The sequence below is a fragment of the Tursiops truncatus genome, chromosome 8 (assembly GCF_011762595.2).
Source record: "Tursiops truncatus isolate mTurTru1 chromosome 8, mTurTru1.mat.Y, whole genome shotgun sequence".
In the NCBI taxonomy this organism is placed as follows: domain Eukaryota; kingdom Metazoa; phylum Chordata; class Mammalia; order Artiodactyla; family Delphinidae; genus Tursiops; species Tursiops truncatus.
This window is the reverse complement of record NC_047041.1, coordinates 60,015,133-60,032,330: the sequence shown is the minus strand read 5'-3', so window position 1 is coordinate 60,032,330 and position 17,198 is coordinate 60,015,133. Positions and strand designations below refer to the sequence as shown.

General features: G+C 44.3%; 3 protein-coding genes across 3 annotated transcripts in view; 1 reads left to right on the top strand and 2 right to left on the bottom strand.

Annotated features, from left to right (window-relative positions):
- LOC141279433 (olfactory receptor 56A1-like) overlaps positions 1–17,198 on the top strand; it is a 37,522-nt gene that overhangs the window by 173 nt on the left and 20,151 nt on the right. The gene's annotated exons all lie outside the window — the stretch shown is intronic.
- C8H11orf42 (chromosome 8 C11orf42 homolog) lies at positions 109–4,906 on the bottom strand. Its single transcript, XM_019948121.3, has 3 exons — positions 4,824–4,906; positions 598–1,396; positions 109–332 (listed from the first exon to the last, which is right to left on the bottom strand). Exons 1-3 carry the CDS (start codon positions 4,893–4,895, stop codon positions 199–201), a joined length of 1,005 nt encoding a protein of 334 aa, XP_019803680.1. The 5' UTR covers positions 4,896–4,906; the 3' UTR covers positions 109–198.
- OR52W1 (olfactory receptor family 52 subfamily W member 1) lies at positions 9,904–10,970 on the bottom strand. The gene is given in 4 exon segments (XM_073808561.1): positions 9,904–10,013; positions 10,016–10,223; positions 10,226–10,816; positions 10,818–10,970. Coding segments are annotated over 4 exon segments (963 nt in total). The 5' UTR covers positions 10,872–10,970.

The following is a 17,198-nucleotide window of genomic DNA, read 5'->3' as shown; positions in this document are numbered from 1 at the left end:
GTACTTCTTATGCCTTTAGAGGGTGAGGGGACATGAAGCCTGGGGAAAAACGTTGGGACTTTCCTCCTCCACACTCCTACAGGAAGAAGCACCATGGGCCCAGGATGGTTTGGGGGAGCAGCAGCTGATGTTTATTGGGGACCAGTATCCCTTTGTCAGATCTTGGGGGCCTGGCACCCTGTATCTCTCGCCTCAGCTTCATTCGTCGTCGCTGTCGAACTCCGAGGACAGACCCTGCAGCAGGGGCAGGGACATGGAGTGCCGCTCGGGGTCCCCAGGGCCCCCACCCTGGGCTCCTGGTGCGGGGCTTCGGGGGCTGAAGAGCCAGTTCTCTGCCAGGGTTGAGGATAGCCACAGCTTGACTCATGCCCTTGTCTTTCTGCCGCCCTGGTCCCTCCCTCTGGTCTTCTGTGCTGTACCCACCCCCTCACCAGGACCACGCTTCCATCTCGCCCTCCCCTGGCTCCCTCACTCCATCCCCCTCACCAGGGTCCAATGTGGAGTTATGGGTGCCCCACACACTCCTGGGCTCTACACCCCACGCCCTTTCCCTCTACCTTATCCCATCCCTCTCATCTTCATTTCCCCTAGCAGTACCTGACAGCATCTGGGGCCCCCTTCGGAAGGGGTTTCGGCCCTTGTAGGAGAATCTGGGTGGTCTGCCCTCTGGCCCTTCCTGGGGAGGTGGTGAAGGTGGGGCTGGGCCAGGTGAGAGCACATCAGCAGCTTCGGGGACATCAGCAGGGGCTGACATGGGGGCTGGAGGTGGCATGATGCTGAGGTCAGGTCTGACCCAACTGGCCCCATGGGGCAGTGGGTCTTTGATCAGGGGCTTCTGTGGTCCCAGCACTCCCTTGGGCTGCAGTGAAAACTTGAGGCAGGAGAAGGCAATAGGCAGTGACCGCTGTAACCAGAGCAGTTGGGGCTTCCGGGCTGTAGGCAGCAGCCCCAGCTGTAGCCAGGAACAGGAGAAGACCTGGTAGATGACGTAGATGCTGTGGGTGCTTCGGAGCCAGGGAAGAGTCTGCTGTAAGCTCACCTGCCCTGGTGGCAGCAGCAGGAAGGCCACCTTCTTGCGCAGGCCACCCATATGTAAGCGGATCCGGCAGGGCTGCCCATCCAACAGTCGCATTTCTTCATAGGCTGTCTCTGCCCGGCCATTTGGTGAGTATTCTCTAGTGCAGTGGGCAAAGGCACCTTCAGAGCCTGCCTGCTCCAGGAGGTTCGGTAGTGGCCCCACTGGTTGTAGTGCCCGCCGGCCCTGCCGACCTGGCAGAACCAGGCGGGTGTGGACTGGGCGGGACTGTTTCACTAGCACACCCAGTAGGTCAAAGCAGGCTGCATCCGACAGGAAAGGTACTGCCACTACATTGGGCCCAAAGCGCTCCTCTGTAACCTGCAGGTGGCCAGTTTATAGGTCAGGGACTGAGTTAGGGTCAGAGTTAGGAGTTATCTGGTAGCCTACTCTAGCTTGACCCTCCCACTGTCACTGCACACTGTGCTCAAACTGTTGTGCTTCCTGCTTGTCTCCCAGTTCCCTCTAGCAAAACCTGAATCTCTACTATGTGCCAGACTCTGCTAGATACTGGGAATGCATTACAAAATGAGACTTTGTTCTTGTCCTGATATAGCTCAGAGAGCAAGCTGTGGAGCAGATGAGATGTGATTTAACAGCCTTTGTCTTTGATAGAAGAGGATCAAGGATAGTTTCTAGGTGGTAATGCTTTAACTTTGAAGGAATTAGCCAGGTAGGAGAATGGTCAATCCAGGCAGAGGGAACAGCCAGTGAAAAAACTTGAACTTACAAACTAAGAGGGGCATAGTCAGGGAAGTATACTTTCATATTACTTAAGTGTAGGGTGTGGAGAGGGACAAGCACACAGGAGCTTGATTATTCAAGGCCTTGTGTGTGTGCTAAGTGATGGGACTTTTATCCTGAGGACAGTGGGAAGCCACTTGAAGGATTCTGGTTAGGAGGGGCACAATTCAGATAGGCATTTTAGAAAGTTAATTTTGAATAGGAAGGCATAAAATAGAGAAAAAGTCAGTTAAGAGTATTGTAAAATTCCAGGCAAGACATGGTGAGGCCCTGAACTAAAATAATGGGGGAAGGTATTTAGGTTATAGAATTAGTAGAACTCGGTCACTTAAGGGGTGTGGGAAAAGGCATCCTCAAGGATTAGGGTTACATGGGTGATGTCATTAACCAAGAGTGGTTACACAGAAATAGGTTTGGAAGTCCACACCGCGTCTATAACATCTTAGTATACACCTTCTGCCCGAGCTTCAGAGGATAGTTCTTTTAGGGATTTGAGGCCTCATCTTTGTAATGCTAGTTCCAGTAGGCTTTCACAGATTACAGTTCCTCTTGGTTTTGTCCTTCTGGCCTTTTTGTGCTGGGTAACCCAGTTCTGGAAAATTTAATTTCATGACCAACTGGGAAGCCCTGTAAGATCCTGTCTAGTAATTGTACTTAGGTATGATCTTGACTCATCCAAGATATTGTTGGTTGAGACTTCTGGCTCTGTGTTCTGCTAAGGAGCATACACAGTTCCCTCTTTGGGCCCCTTTCACGTTAGAGTCCTATTCTTAAAATGCTGTGTGCTCTACTTCCCTCCGCCAGACCCCCAATCCCATGTGTCTGTGCCCCTGCTGATGGCATTGCCCACTTTACTGGCTTTCTTGTAGAATTCACCAATGGTCCCTTAAGGTTGATCTGCTTTTTGCTACGTAAAGCTGTTTTGGAAGTGCTGCCCCCCAGCGTAAGGGGGGCGTAGCTAGTTGTGTCTGGACTTTACACAAGCTGAGATAGCTTGTCACTACTGTCTTGTCACCTAGCCAAGGAAATAACTGGTGCTCTTTGTTGATCTGCATGGAAGAATTTCCTATCATTCCTCTCCTTTGTTTCACTAAGGTATGGGGCATTTAACTTTTGGGTGGGGGCATAGGTCTGAAGAACAGGACCCTGAGAAGAACAGTTGGATTTCCAGGGGTGAGAGCAGAGCAATGGTGGGTTAGCATTTTTGTATAGAATGCTCTGCCTCATGACAGTGAAAGCATAATCATCAAATATAACCTCAGAATCCCAGCCTAGCTGCTCCTTTGGTGCCTAGGATTCTGTACAAATGAGACGAATTGGAACGTCTCCAGGAGAGGTCCCTCTAACAGGAGTGTGATGTTTCTTATGGTCTAAATTTCTGCTAAAAGGTGATTAAGCTGGAAACTCTCTTTCAGAATACAGACATGAATTTGCCATGGAAGTTTATTAGGCCCTTATTCTTACCCTGAGGGCCCCAGTGGTTATCCTAAAGCAGGAAAAATAAAGCACTCAACACTATGCTAGGGTGAACGTGTTCATGGTCACCATTTGAGACCATGACCTGCTTCCACTGCACTTCTGGGTAGAATTTCTGAGGACTTAGAGGCCTGCAAATTCAGCTCTCCCCGGGGCAGCCCAGGAAAGTCATGGTGGAAGATTATCTTCCTGGCGGTACCTTGGCGGGTTTGAATTCTGAATAGGGAGCCCTTGAGCCACATTCTGTTTTTCTACGAAGTGCCCAGTAAATCAGCAGTTCTGGAAGAGGAAACCAGGTTACTCAAAGGTATCCTACTTCTTGAACTTGTCACATACTACCAGTGATTTATCCTGAATGTCCCTACCCTGACTTTCCTGGCAATTTTCCATTTAAATAGGACAGGGAGTTTTTCTGATACTCAGAGATGGTGTAGCTTTTTAATAGTTAAAGACCCCATTTACTTCACCCTAATTCTGATTGATCTAGTCCAGGACCAACCTCTAACGCTGCTGAAACTAGTTGCTCTCATTCTTGGGAGGACCTTGGCTCTTCTCTTTCTGCTTCCTTGGGAAGCTGACCTTTGTGGTGAGCTGCTACTCCATTGCAGATGGGAGCTACGTGCCATTAAGGCTGCTTTGAGTTTGGTAGTTACTGCTTTAAGATGATTGTTTTAAACTTGGTGGGCTGCTTTCTGCAAATGCTTTAAATTCACTCTCCTTCAGATAGGCTGACCAGAACCCGATCCCTAAATTCTCTAATATCAGAAATTAGTGTCCATCTAGATTTTGTGGGATTTTCTGGACACCAGCAACTCAGAGCTGAGATCTGCCTGCTCCTGGAAATCTGTATATTTGGCTCAAAACCCAAATTTCTCATTCTGTGGAAGTTAAGCTGGAGGGAATATCTGTGAAGAGGTCAAAGGTAAAGTTCAGGTTCTTTAGAAAACGTAAAAGGCCTTTCACCGTCAGCCCCTATACCTCTTCTTCCGCATTTTCACCACTAATTCTTTGAACCCTGTTCTAGAGGACCATTTGTAGTTCACTAATTTACATTTTTCTTTCTTTCTCTCTTGGCTTTTGCATATATTCTGCCTTTAACTAGTACACTGTTCACTCACACACACACCCCCACCCCTTGCTCATTAGGTGTTTATTAAGCACCTTTTATGTGCCAGGTATTCCTCTTCCCTCCATGTGAATAACTCCTATATGCCAAGCTGGAATGTACTCACTCCAGGAAGCCTTCCTGACCTCCTAAGTCTACCCCTGACTTAGCGCTTCTCTTTTCTGCTCTCATAGCTCCCTATTCATTGTCTTTCAAGGAACCTTTCTTACTGTTTTTGCAATTGTAATTAAATTGGACACTCTGTGCAAAGCACTTAATGCAGTGCCTCACACATAAGCCAGCACTGAGTAAATGTTAGTTATTATTGTCTTTAGGCTTCCAACTCCTTCCAACTTATAAACTGCTCAGACCCATCTAGGTCCCACTTTGTTACTTCCTCTTTAGCCCTCTTTACTTACCTACCTTATCTTTGATGAGGGTCCAGGTAGCATCAGCTTCATCCAGTGTCAGCAGGTGAGGGGTACCAACCAACATGATGGAGTGTGGGAGGGCTTAGGCAGGGCAGTAGCTGCTGCAGAAACCCCAAGCTGCCCATAGAGGTGAGGCCCCAGGCCCTGGACTCTGACATACTACAGCATGAGGTCATAGAGGTCCTGCCGGGTGTTGGGGCCTTGGGTGGGGAGAGGGCAGTCGCTTTCATAGCCTCACTGTACCCACCACCTGAGTCCATACTCTTTAGTCACCTATTCATTCTTCTGCTTTAGGGGAGGTAGATGCAGGTTTCCATTAGGGTGTGTTTGTATATGTCTCTGTGTGTGTGTGTGTGTGTGTGTGTGTGTGTGTGTGTGTGTGTGTGTGTGTAGTTCTTTGAGTTCTTTAAGGAAACAGTATCGGGCCTTTCCTCCTTAAAGCAATTTGCTATGCTATCTTGTGAGTTGCAGATGACTTCTTTGTGAGGTTGGATTGGGGTCCTGAAGGACATGGGAGAAGCATAGATCAGGACTTAAACTGAGAACAAAGCAGTGGCGCTCAACCTCGGCCATACTTTGGAATTACCTGGAAGCTTTAAAAATTACTGGTACTTGGGTCCTACTCCCAGAAATTCTGGTTTAATTGGTCTGGAGTATGCCTGGGCATCAGGATTTCTAAAAGCTCCCCAGGCAATTCTTATGTGCAGCCTAGGTTGAAACTCATTATTAATGAGTGGGTTACAGTTGCAGTGAGAACCAGGTGTGTGTAGGAGGGTGCCATGCTGAGTGGTGACAATGTGGAGGATAAGAATCGAATTGGGATAATGTTGCCTTAGTAACTGGAGAGAACTTTCAGGAAGCCAAAATTACCCAGCTAAATTTAAGGAAATTTTTCTTCATCCTCTACTTCCTTTCCAAGTCTGCTTTGTATCTAGTGGGTACTCTTCCTTTATGGCCCTAATCTATGTGTGGCTTTCACTTGCGTCTCCATCCAGAGATCTCAACCTGGTGTTTTGCTGGAGAAGAAGAGTGGTTTTTCCTTGGAGAAGAACCACTCTAGAGAGTCCTTCTAGTAGCTGCTTTCCCACTACACTCCTGTGTGCCCACGAAGACTCCTTGTGTGTGGGGAGCATCCTCCCCTATCCTTGCCCAGCATGTGGAGTTATCCCACAAAGTGACCATTGTCTGAGGTGACATGAGCATGAAGCACTGGGAAGGGTCCTACCGTGGTGGGAGAGAGTGTTACCAAGAAAAGTTTCTTCAAGGAGAGGTGACTGGCCCCAGGAAAGGGCCGGTCTTCCTAGAGAGCTGAGAGTTTGGGTATCAGGTCTTTGAGCAAAGGTTTGGCAAGTGAGCATGGGCCTGTGCTCCGGGAGAGGAATTAATATTCAAATATTTGTTGAAATTGAATGTGTTAGGGGCTATTCCAAACACTTTGAATGCATTATCTTAGTTAATCCTTTTAGTAACTTCTTGAAGTAGGAACTATCATTTCCCCATTTTACAAGTGAATTAACAGGCTCAGAGAGGTTAAATAAACTAGTGCAAGGCATACAGTGAGTTAATGGAGGATCTGGGATTCAAATCTGTGTCTGCCTGATTCCAGCTTTAACCATTAACTAGTAGTTCCTTTTGGTGAAGGGAGAGATCAACACGTTCCTTCTGCTCTTCTGAGTGTGGTGGGAGGGGTGTGTGCCAGGTGGAAGTACAACGTGATGTGGTGACAAGGAAATGGGCAGGATGAGAGAAGAGCTGCAACAGACCAAACCGGAAACCCCAAGCTTCCTGTTACGTGAAACCAAGTCTCTTCCTCCTACTGCCCCTTTAGCACATTTTTTGTTATTGTTGACAAGGAGAGGTCACCTGGTAAAGTACAACTGGCACCTCTGTTCCCTCAGAAAGGAATTCTGAGTGAGGTAGACAGAGACAAGGACAAGAGACACAGACGTGGGGCAAAACTGACCAACAGTGCAAGGAGACAGATGCAGAGGGACAGAGACGTTGAGAGCTGTTGAGAGACAGAGGCAGAGGGTGATGCACATCTGTATCCTGAAGGGGGTCCAGAATGAGAAGGGGGTGGTTGAAATAGGGGTGCAAGGATGATGAGTTGTTGGTGAAATCAGATGAGGCTCTCTTTCAGATTTTTGTTCATAGAGGGAGCTTGGAGGGGAAATTGGGTACTGTTGAACTCCTCGACCAGAAGCCCATACCTCTGTCTTCTGTCTTTTGTGGTCTGAATACCATGATTCTCTAGGATCCCTAAATTCCACCCTGCCCTTCTCTAAGTAAGTCCGTCTTTCCTTTCAGCTCACAGAGTCTGAGACTGAAATTTGATGAAGGAAAGCACATGACAGCTGAGATCTAGGTGGAGCTGATGAGCCCAAGGCCTGGGCTCTTTGGGCCATATCCTGTTCATGGGTTTTGCCACCATGGTAGCACGTTCTGGCGTCTCCCTGGGAAAAAAGGCACAGCTTATCAGCATATCTGAGGAGTGACCAGAGTGGAGAGCACAGGGAAACAAACAGGTAGGGGCTGTTATCCGGAGAACATGCTGCTCTCTGCAAGAGCCTCCAGGGCAGTACAGAATAGTTTGGATAGCAAAGACCTCAGAGTGATCAAGAGCCCTAACAAGTCTCTTCACTTCTCTCAGGCTACAGGGATAATCCTATAGGTCCCTAATCGCTTATTTGAAACCTTTTGGGATGGATGTGTTTTGGAATTCAGAATTTTTCAGATTTTAGAAAGGGAATATTGTGCCCTTATGATATATAAAGCAATACCCCAGTGAGATTGAGGGCGGTGCCCTGTCATCAAACCCATCAATATTTCTGTAGCTAAATGTATGAATATTCATACTAAGTGAGTTAAATAGTATAAATATGATCATGACGGGTCAGGCCAGATTTTGGGTTAAAGTTATGAAAAAACTATTGTTTCTTCAGAGATGTTTTATTTTGTAATTATAGGTAAGGGATTATGGGCTTATAATTGTTCTCAGGTGGTAGTGAGGAGTAAGCGTGCCGGAAAAGCCTTCTGAACACACTGCATGCTAAGGTATGTATGTGATCTCAATCCAAAACAAAAGGTAAATGTCTGCGTGGGTGGACTTTTGGCTTAGCAGTGAACAAGGTACAGCTTTGGACTCAGCTGCCTTGGGAGTTGTGCACAACCATGGAGTGAAGGTGCCTTAGCAGAGAGGCTTCCTGTGGTGGGAGGGAGACAACTCACTGCTTTTGAACATCGGCTGCACATGATTTCCCTTTTCACGTACCAGAGGTGAAAGACAAAAAATGGTGTGTGTGACACATGACTGTCACGCATTTCTTTATATTTCTTTATAATAATGTTGTAATAAGTATCTTACTGCATACATCTTTGTTCACATCTCTATTTTGTCAGGATAGATTTATTGAGGAGGAATCACTAAGAGAAGGATGTGTACATCTTAAAGACTCATGACCCATTAGGATTAGAATTTTGTCACAATTATCTGTAAAATCATTGCCTGGAGGGCTTTTTAACTTAGAACTTTGTGAAAAAAGATTAGCCTTGAGAATGACTGAGCCCACACTTGGGTTGAGGAGAACCGTAGATTTCCTCCTCATCCACTTGGCTTCAGCATTACCACCTCTGAAAATCACACTGAGCTCCTGGGCTGTCTCTTTAGTTCCTTGTTAATGAGGACCTGGTGAGACCCCATGTGGCTGTGGAGATGGCATCACTTGCTTTTTCGGATCTGCAGCCCTCCTGTGTGATATCCCATGGTGCTTGGTCCAGCCGTCTGAGTGGTCCAGATTGTACTGGGCTTCAGGTCTTAATGGTCTTCAGGTCTTAATGGCTAACCCTAATACCCACAGTTATGATAGTTTTCCCAGAGAGCTTGGGTCTGCCTGTGCAGCCCATAGCTTTCTCTGACCTCATAACAGTGACTCCCTGCCTTTTGTCTGAGAATATTCTCATTCTGGATTTTATGCTGGCATGAAAGATTTTTTTGTGCAATGTCCTTGCAGTGTGGAGTCTTTTAGCAGAAAGTGAATCCCATGTTGGGCAATACCACGATGCTTCCTGTTTAATATCTCTGTTCTCTGGGAGCCACAACAGTGTGAAATATTCCTGTTTCATCATATTGCACCAGCATCGTGTGCTACTCGTGATATTGGCCAGAACAAATGGGGGTTCTATTTGATGAGGATATTTTTTGAGAATTCTACATTCTGGCTCAGGATGCACAAAAGGGCAGACTGGTAAGAGACCATAATGCCTCGACCTCAGGCAAACAGGTGAAATATTAAATACAACGATTTTCTGGGATATCAAAATTTCTTTCAGTTGGACCCCTGGCCCCTGAAGCTGCAGGCCCAGGGAGAGACATTGTAGCCACTAACTCCCGAGACTTGGGCAGCGCAGTGAGGGTAGCAGGAATAGTGATTACACATGAGACCAAGAAGATTCTCTGAACTGAATATGTCTTAAGGATCAGGGTCTTTAGACAAATTTGGGACTCCAAGGCACATTATCCAGATTCTCAGAAGGTGGGGAATAAGCCTGTTTAGCTCCTTGCCTAAGGACAGACTGAAAACAGCATCTGGCTCCAGGCATAGAGGGCTGTGATCCCAGACAGGTACCCAAGCACTTGCCTCCAGAGGCAGTGTCAGTCTTCCCAGGCTCCCGGGTCCAGGATCTGTAGAGGAGCTTTTGTGTGGGAACAGGGGCAGACTTAGGTTAAAATGATGGGGCAGAGTAGGGGGAGGAGGAGGAGGGTAGTCTTCTTTAAGTTAAATTGTGTGTACTGTGATCCCATGATAATTCCCTGGTCCCTTTTCTTATTTTCTCTGCATGGTAACATGTGGTAGCCTGTCTCCTGCCTCCTCCCAGGCAGAATGCATGGCTAGGCCAGTCTACATATGCCAGTGGTACACACAGTAGAGCCTTCACAGCAAGTATCTGTTGAGTGATTATCACAGTCACAGGCAGACCATGGGACGAAGATGACATAATCCATACCTCCAGACCCCAGACTCCTCTGAATGTCCCCAACTTCCACCCCCAGCCTCCGTTGTTTTCACTGCCTATTAGAACTGGCTTTTTCTGAATGCAAAGGTTTCTAGGAGCTGGTCGCTGATCTGCTTGGTGCGGGTCCCGTAGATGAGCGGGTTGAGGGCAGATGGTAGCAGCAAATAGTTGTTAGAAGGATGTGCATGGGCTTTGGGATGGTGTGATGACCAAAGAGGCGTGTGAGATATGAGAAAAGACCGGGCATGTAGAAGGCTAGAATGACACAGATGTGGGAACTCCATGTACCAAAGGCCTTGGCACGGGCTTCCCAGGTAGGCAGCCGCAGCGCAGCATGGGCAATGAGCCCATAAGAGCCTGTGATGCCTAGAATATCTATACAGCTGACACGGCCGATGGAAGCGCCAGCTCATACAAGTTGCTAGCCAGAGTGTTACCCCCGACCAGCTCCACCACCGCCATGTGTGCACAGTAGGCGTGGTCTGTGGTCTTGGCTCAGAAGTGCCCAAATTGTGCAACCAGCAGAGGGAAAGGCCCAACAACTGCCACAGCTTTCAGTGCCAGTGCCAGGGCTGCATAGCCCACGCGGGCTTTGGTGACTAGGACGGGGTAGTGCAGTGGACGCCCTACTGCCACAGCACGATCACAGGCCATGGCCAACAGTACACAAGATTCCATGGCCATTGGTGCATGAACAAACAACATCTGGACCAGACAGGCAACGTATGGCACAGGCTGGGGCCCAAGCCACAGCACAGCCAACAGCCCTGGAGCTATAGATGTGGCTAAACCCAGGTCTGTGGCTGCCAGGGTGGCCAGGAGCAGAAACATGGGCTTGTGCAGTGTAGAGTCTATCTCCACCACTGCCAGCAGTGCTCCATTGCCCAGCAGGGAAAGCAGATACATGGGCCCAAAGACCAGTGTCAAACAGGCCTGGGCAACCCCGAACTCTGGAATGCCAGAAGAATGAAGGAATGAAGAAGGTTGGGCATGAGAAGGGGGAGTTGGACTGTGGAGCTTCTGCCATCCTGTGGGGTCAAAGCTTTAGGGCTCATGGGGGCATCAGTCCTGATAGGAGAAGGACAAAGGGAGAGATATGGGGGGTGTCTCAGTGGCATAGATCCATCCAGGTATGTGTAGGAGTGGTGCAGGGCTGGGAGGATTGCAGTGTTATAACCTTTGACTTGCAGTGTTATAACCTTTGACTGTTTTGGATGGATAATCCAGGTCACAATCCTAGCTGGGATGGGAGAATCCTTGTGCCTGAAAGTCCATGAGTATTGCAGGGGGAGTAATGGGAGACAGTGGTAGTGAAGTGTGGTGTCACTGCTGCAGTGGCTAGTATAGCTGGAGCCCTCCATTCGGAGCTCAGCTGAGAGTGGAGCGGAGATGAATGTTTTTCTTCCTAAGGGTCCAAGTAGAGTCAATTTCGGTCTTGTAGATGGGGAGAAGGCCAGTGCTGGGTGGGGATCAGGCCTCAGGCTGGTTTTGTCCCTGACTGTGTATCCTTAAGCAGAACTCCTGGGCCTCAGCTTCCTCAGCTCTGCAGTGCGGGTGAGCGCAGTGATCTTAAGTGTTGCCCAGCTTTAACATTCTGGGCACCAACCCACAAGAAGAAAGAAGGAGAGTAGAGAGAAAGGGAGAAACAGGAGGAGGAGGCAGATGGGACCTGGAGTGAAGGCTGATGTGACAGGAGAAAACCTCGTGGGTTTTTGGGGTGTGGGATGTGTATTTTATTCTTAACTTGATGCTGAAGTAGTGAACTTGAACGTGGGCTGGAGAATTGATGCTGGGCCTGGGAAGCAATGGAGAAAGAGATGGCAGCAAAAAAAAGGAACTTCTCTGTCTTCTTTCCTTCTTCACGAACCAGAAGGGGATTACCCTCGAGTTTCATTGCTGGGGTGCCAGAGGCAGAACAGGTGACAGAAGGGGAGGAGATGGCACTCAACCCAGAGTGGCAGCCAGAAGAGGAAGAAGCATCTCTGGTGTTGGAGGAGGCAGGATGAGTAGAACCGATTCCTCCCAGAATCTAGCCAATGGTAGAAACTTAATAAAGGTTGGATGGATAAATGAAGGATGAAGAAAGCACCAGCAGAAAACTTGACTGGGGAAAGAGCCTAAGCACCGTGTGTTTGCAGCTTCTCTTCACCTTGACCAATGCCTGTGGGGCCCTTTCTACCCACTTCCCTCAGGACCCTTACCCCTCCCACCTGGGCCACATTAACTCTTCCCTGTTCTGCCTCTGCTAGCCTGGGTAACTCAGGAAGTAGAGTAAGGAGGCAGGGATGGGGGCAACAAGGAAAGAGACTGACTTTTGGCAGTGGAAAGATCTGGGTTCGAGGAACACTTCCTCTGGGAGGTCTTTGCTGACTTCCTGAAGTCTGGAGAGAAGACCTTGTTTTCTTTATTCTTTAATAGTATCAGTTCCCCTCTGTTGTAATTACTTGTCTCTCTCTCCCCCACTAGACTGAAAGAGTTACAGGCAGTGCTTATTAGCCTCAATATTACCACTGCTTATCACAATGCCTGGTAGTTAGTTGTCTATAAATAAATATTTATTGCTCTTAATTGTGGGACAAAATTGCTGGCCCAAACAGCCACGCAAACAGCATTTGCTAACAGGGGCTCCTACAGTTTCAGAAGCCTTTGGTATCCATGGAAATGAAAAAGAGTTATTCACCATCATCCACACGTCCACTGAGTAAAATTCTTTCTGCTATAATGAGACATATTCTAAAAATCACCACACTATGTAAGATAATATAACAAAACCACAGGGCCTATGGGAAAAATGGGAGTAGGGGCACAACATTAACAACTTAATCAATGACACATTTAAAAAAGGATGGGAAGCTAATAAAAGTGGTAGTACCATTTTACACACGTTAAGAGGTTAGAATGTAACCTGTGGGATGAGTAAAAGCAGTTCTAAGGGGGAATGTTATAGCAATAAATGCCTGCATTAAGAAGCAAGAAAGATTCCCAAATAAACAACCTCACTCTATACCTTAAGGGATGTAGAAAAAGAAGAAGAAACTGAGCCCAAAGTTAGCAGAAGAAAGGAAATAATAAAGATTAGATCAGAAATAAATGAAGTAGAGAACAGGAAAATGATAGAAAATATTAACCAAACTAAGAGTTGATTCTTTAAAACGATAAACAAAATTAATAAATCCTTAGCTAGACTAACCAAGGAAAAAAGAGAAAGAGAGCAAATCAACAAAATTATAAATAAAAAGGAGACATTAGAATGGATATCACAGAAATTCGAAGGGTCATAAGATGCTACCGTGAATAACTGTACACCAACTAACTGTACAACCTAGAAGAAATGGAAAAATTCTTAGAAACATACAATTTACAGTTCAAGACTGAATCAGAAAAAAGTAGAAAATCTGAATAGACCAATGACTAGTAAGGAGATTGAATCAGTAATCACATTCTCCTGGTGAAGAAAAGTCCAGGACCGGATGGCTTCACTGGTAAAATTTTACCAAATATTTAAAGAATTAACCCCCAGCCTTCTCAAGCTCTTTGAAAAAAGAGCTTGAATTTGAGTTTCTTTGAAACTCAAAGAGTTTGAGTTTCTTTGAAAAAAAATTCAAGAGGAGGGAACACTCCCAAACTCATTTTACAAGCCCAGTATTCTCCTGATAACAAAACCAGAAAAGGACACTGCTAGAAAAGAAAACTACAGGCCAATATCCCTGATAAATATAGACGCAAAAATTCTCAATGAAATACGGCAAACCAAATTCAAACTATTCTCAAACTATTCCAAAATACTGCAAGGTAAGGAATGCTTCTGAGCTCATTCTATGAGGCCAGCATCACCCTGATATCAAAACCAGACAAAGAAATTTAAAAAAAAAAGAATTACAAGTCAATATCACTGATGAACATAAGTGCAAAAATCCTCAGCAAAATATTAGCAACAAATTTAGCAATACATTAAAAGTATCATAAACCATGATCAAGTGGGATTTATCCCTGGGATGCAAGGATGATTTAACATACACAAATCAATCAATGTGATACGTCATGTTAATAGAATGAAAAATAGAATCACATGATCATCTCAATAGATGCAAACAAAGCATATGACAAAACTCAACATCTATTCATGATAAAAACTCAACAGATTAGGCATAGAAGGAACATATCTCAACATAAAAAAGGCCATATACGACAAGCCCACATCTAACTTCATACTCAGTGGGGAAAGGTTGAAAGCTTTTCCTCTAAGATCAGGAACAAGACAGTGGTGCCCACTCTCAGCACTCCTATTTAACATAGCACTAGAGGACTTCCCTGGTGGTCCAGTGGTTAAGACTCCACACTCCCAAGGCAGGCGGCGCGGGTTCAATCCCTGGTCAGGGAACTAAGATCCCACATGCCGAGTGGTGTGGCTAAAAAACAAAACAAAACAACAGAAAAAACACCCCCACATATCACTAGAAGTCCTAACTAGAGCAATCAGGCAAGAAAAAGAAATAAATAAGTATCTGAATTGGAAAGGAAGAAGTAAAATGGTCTCTATTTTTAGGTGACATGATTTTATATATAGAAAATCCTGAAGAGTCAATCAAAAGACTATTAGATCTAATCAATGAATTCAATAAGGTTATAGGATACAAAATTAACATGCAAAATTCAGTAGCATTTTTATACGCTAATGACAAATTTTCTGAAAAATAAAAGAAATGATTCCAAATCATTTACAATAGAATCAAAAACAATAAAATAATTAGGAATAAATGTAACTAAGGAGATGAAAGATCTCTATTCTGAAAGCTATAATACATTGATGAAAGAAATTGAACAAGACACAGATAAGTGGGAAGGGTATCTTGTGTTAATGGACGGGAAGAATTAATTTTGTTAAAATGTCACTACTACCAAAAGCCACCTATAGATTCAAATGCAATCCCTATCAAGATTCCAATAGCATTTTTTTTTCACTGAAGTAGAAAAAAATACTCCTAAAATTTATACGGAACCACAAAAGACCATGAATAGCCAAAGAAATCATGAGAAAGAAGAACATAAGCTATACTCTAAAGCTATAGTTATCAAAACAGTATGGTACTGGAAGAAAAACAGACAAATAGACCAATGGAACAGAACTGAGAGCCCAGGAATAAACACAAGCATACACAGTCAACTAATATTTGACAAGGGAGCCAAGAATACTTGATGGAGAAAAGAGAGTCTTTTCAATAAATAGTGCTGGGATAATTGGATATTCACATGTAAAAGAATGAAACTGGATCCATATCTTACACCACTCACAAAAATTAACTCAAAATAGATTAAAGACGTTAGTGAATGAACCCGAAATTATGGAACTCCTAGAAGAAAACATAGAAATAAAGTTTCTTGGCATAGATCTTGGTAATATTTTTCTTTGGATATGACACCTAAAGCACAGGCAACAAAATAAAAAATAAACAGGACTACATCAAACTAAAAAGTTCTGCACAGCAAAAGAAACCATCAACAAAATGAAAAGACAATCTATGGAATGGGAAAAAAATCTTTGCAAGCCATGTATCTGATAAGGGGTTAATATCCAAGATACATAAAGAACTCATACAACTCAATAGCATAAAACCAAATAACCCAATATAAAAAATGGGCAAAGGACCTGAATAGACATTTCTTCAAAGAATATGTGTGAAAGACCAATAAGTACATGAAAAGATGTTCAACATCACTAGTAATTAGGGAAATGCAAATTAAAACCACAATGAGCTATCACTTCATGCATGCTAGAATGGCCATCATTAAAAGACAAGAGAATACAAATGCCAGCATGGATGTGGAGAAAAGAAGAACATGTATGCACCACTGGTGGGACTATAAATTGATACGGCTACTATGGGAAGTAGTATGAAGGATCCACAAAAGATTAAAAATAGAACTACCATATGATCCAGCAATTCCACTTCTGGGAAACAGTTGACCCTTGAGCAACATGGATTTGAACTGCATGGGTCCACTTATATGTGAATTTTTTTTTTCAATAAATACATGCTACAGTACTACATAATCCACAGTTGGCTGAATCCATGGATATGGAGGGCCAAATGTAAAGTTTATGTGGATTTTCGACTGTTTGGGGTTTGGGGGGTCTGTGGCCCTAATACCTGCATTGTTCATGGGTCAAGTGTTTATCCAAAGGAAATGAGAACACTAACTCCAAAAGATATCTGCAACCCCATGTTCATAGCAGCATTATTTACAATAGCCAACACAGGGAAATAACCTAAGTGTCTGTTGATGGATAAAGAAGTTGTGGTATATATATGAGGAAATCCTACCGTTTGTGACAACACGGATGGACTTTGACGGCATTATGCTAAGTAAAATAACTCAGAGAGAGAAAGGCAAAGACTGTATTATCTCACTAATATGTGGAATCTAAGAAAAAAAAAAAAGATGAAGAAAGGAAAAAACCCTAAACTCATAGGAAAAGAGATTAGACTTTTGGTTACCTGAGGAAGAGGGTGGAGGGAGGAGAAATTGGAGAAAGGTGGTCAAAGGGTACAAACTTTCAGTTATAAGATAAATTATTACTGGGGATGTAATGTAAAACATGATGACTATAGCTAATGTTGCCGTATGATGTAGGAAAGTTGTTAAGAGAGAAAATCCTATGAGTTCTTATCACAAGGAGAAAACCTTTTTCCTTTCTTTTCTTTTTATTTTATCTGTATGAGAAGATGGATATTAGCCAAACCGAGTTGGTACTCATTTCACAATATATGTAAATCAAATCATCATGCTGTGTGCCTTAAACTTATACAGTCATGTATATCAGTTATTTCTCAATAAAACTGGAAAAAATTTGCTTAGGTTTGTTTTATGGTTCCTAATAAGGTCTATCTTGGTAATTGTCCATGGGTGCTTGATTTAAAAAGATGTATGGTCACTTGTTAGGTGGTCTTCTATGTATGTCAACCAGATCCTGTTGGTTGGTTATGTTGGTCAGTTATCCTATATCCTTGTTCGTTTTCTGTCTAGTAGTTCTATCAGTTGCAGAGATAGAAGAACTTCAACACCGAGGGGGTTTTGAAGTACTGAATTATAATTGTGATTTGTCTGTTTTTCTTTTCAGTTATTTCAGTTTATGCTTAATGTGTTTTGAGGCTTTGTTGTTTGGTGTATACATGCTTAGGATATATCTTCCTGGTGAATTGATGCTTTTATTATTATGTAATGTGTCTCTTTGTCACTAGCAATTTTTTTTGCTTTGTAGTCTACTTCATCTGCTATTGATATAGCCACTCCTGCTGTTTTGATGAATGTTTGTATAATTATATATATATATATATATTCCTTTTATTTTCAA

Coding starts and splice junctions, on each gene's coding strand:
- C8H11orf42 (XM_019948121.3), bottom strand. CDS start 4,895: ATGTTGGTTGGTACCCCTCACCTGCTGACACTGGATGAAGCTGATGCT. Junction 1,397..4,823: donor GGACCCTCATCAAAGATAAG/GTAGGTAAGTAA, acceptor GGCCACCTGCAG/GTTACAGAGGAGCGCTTTGG. Junction 333..597: donor GGGGCCCCAGATGCTGTCAG/GTACTGCTAGGG, acceptor CAACCCTGGCAG/AGAACTGGCTCTTCAGCCCC.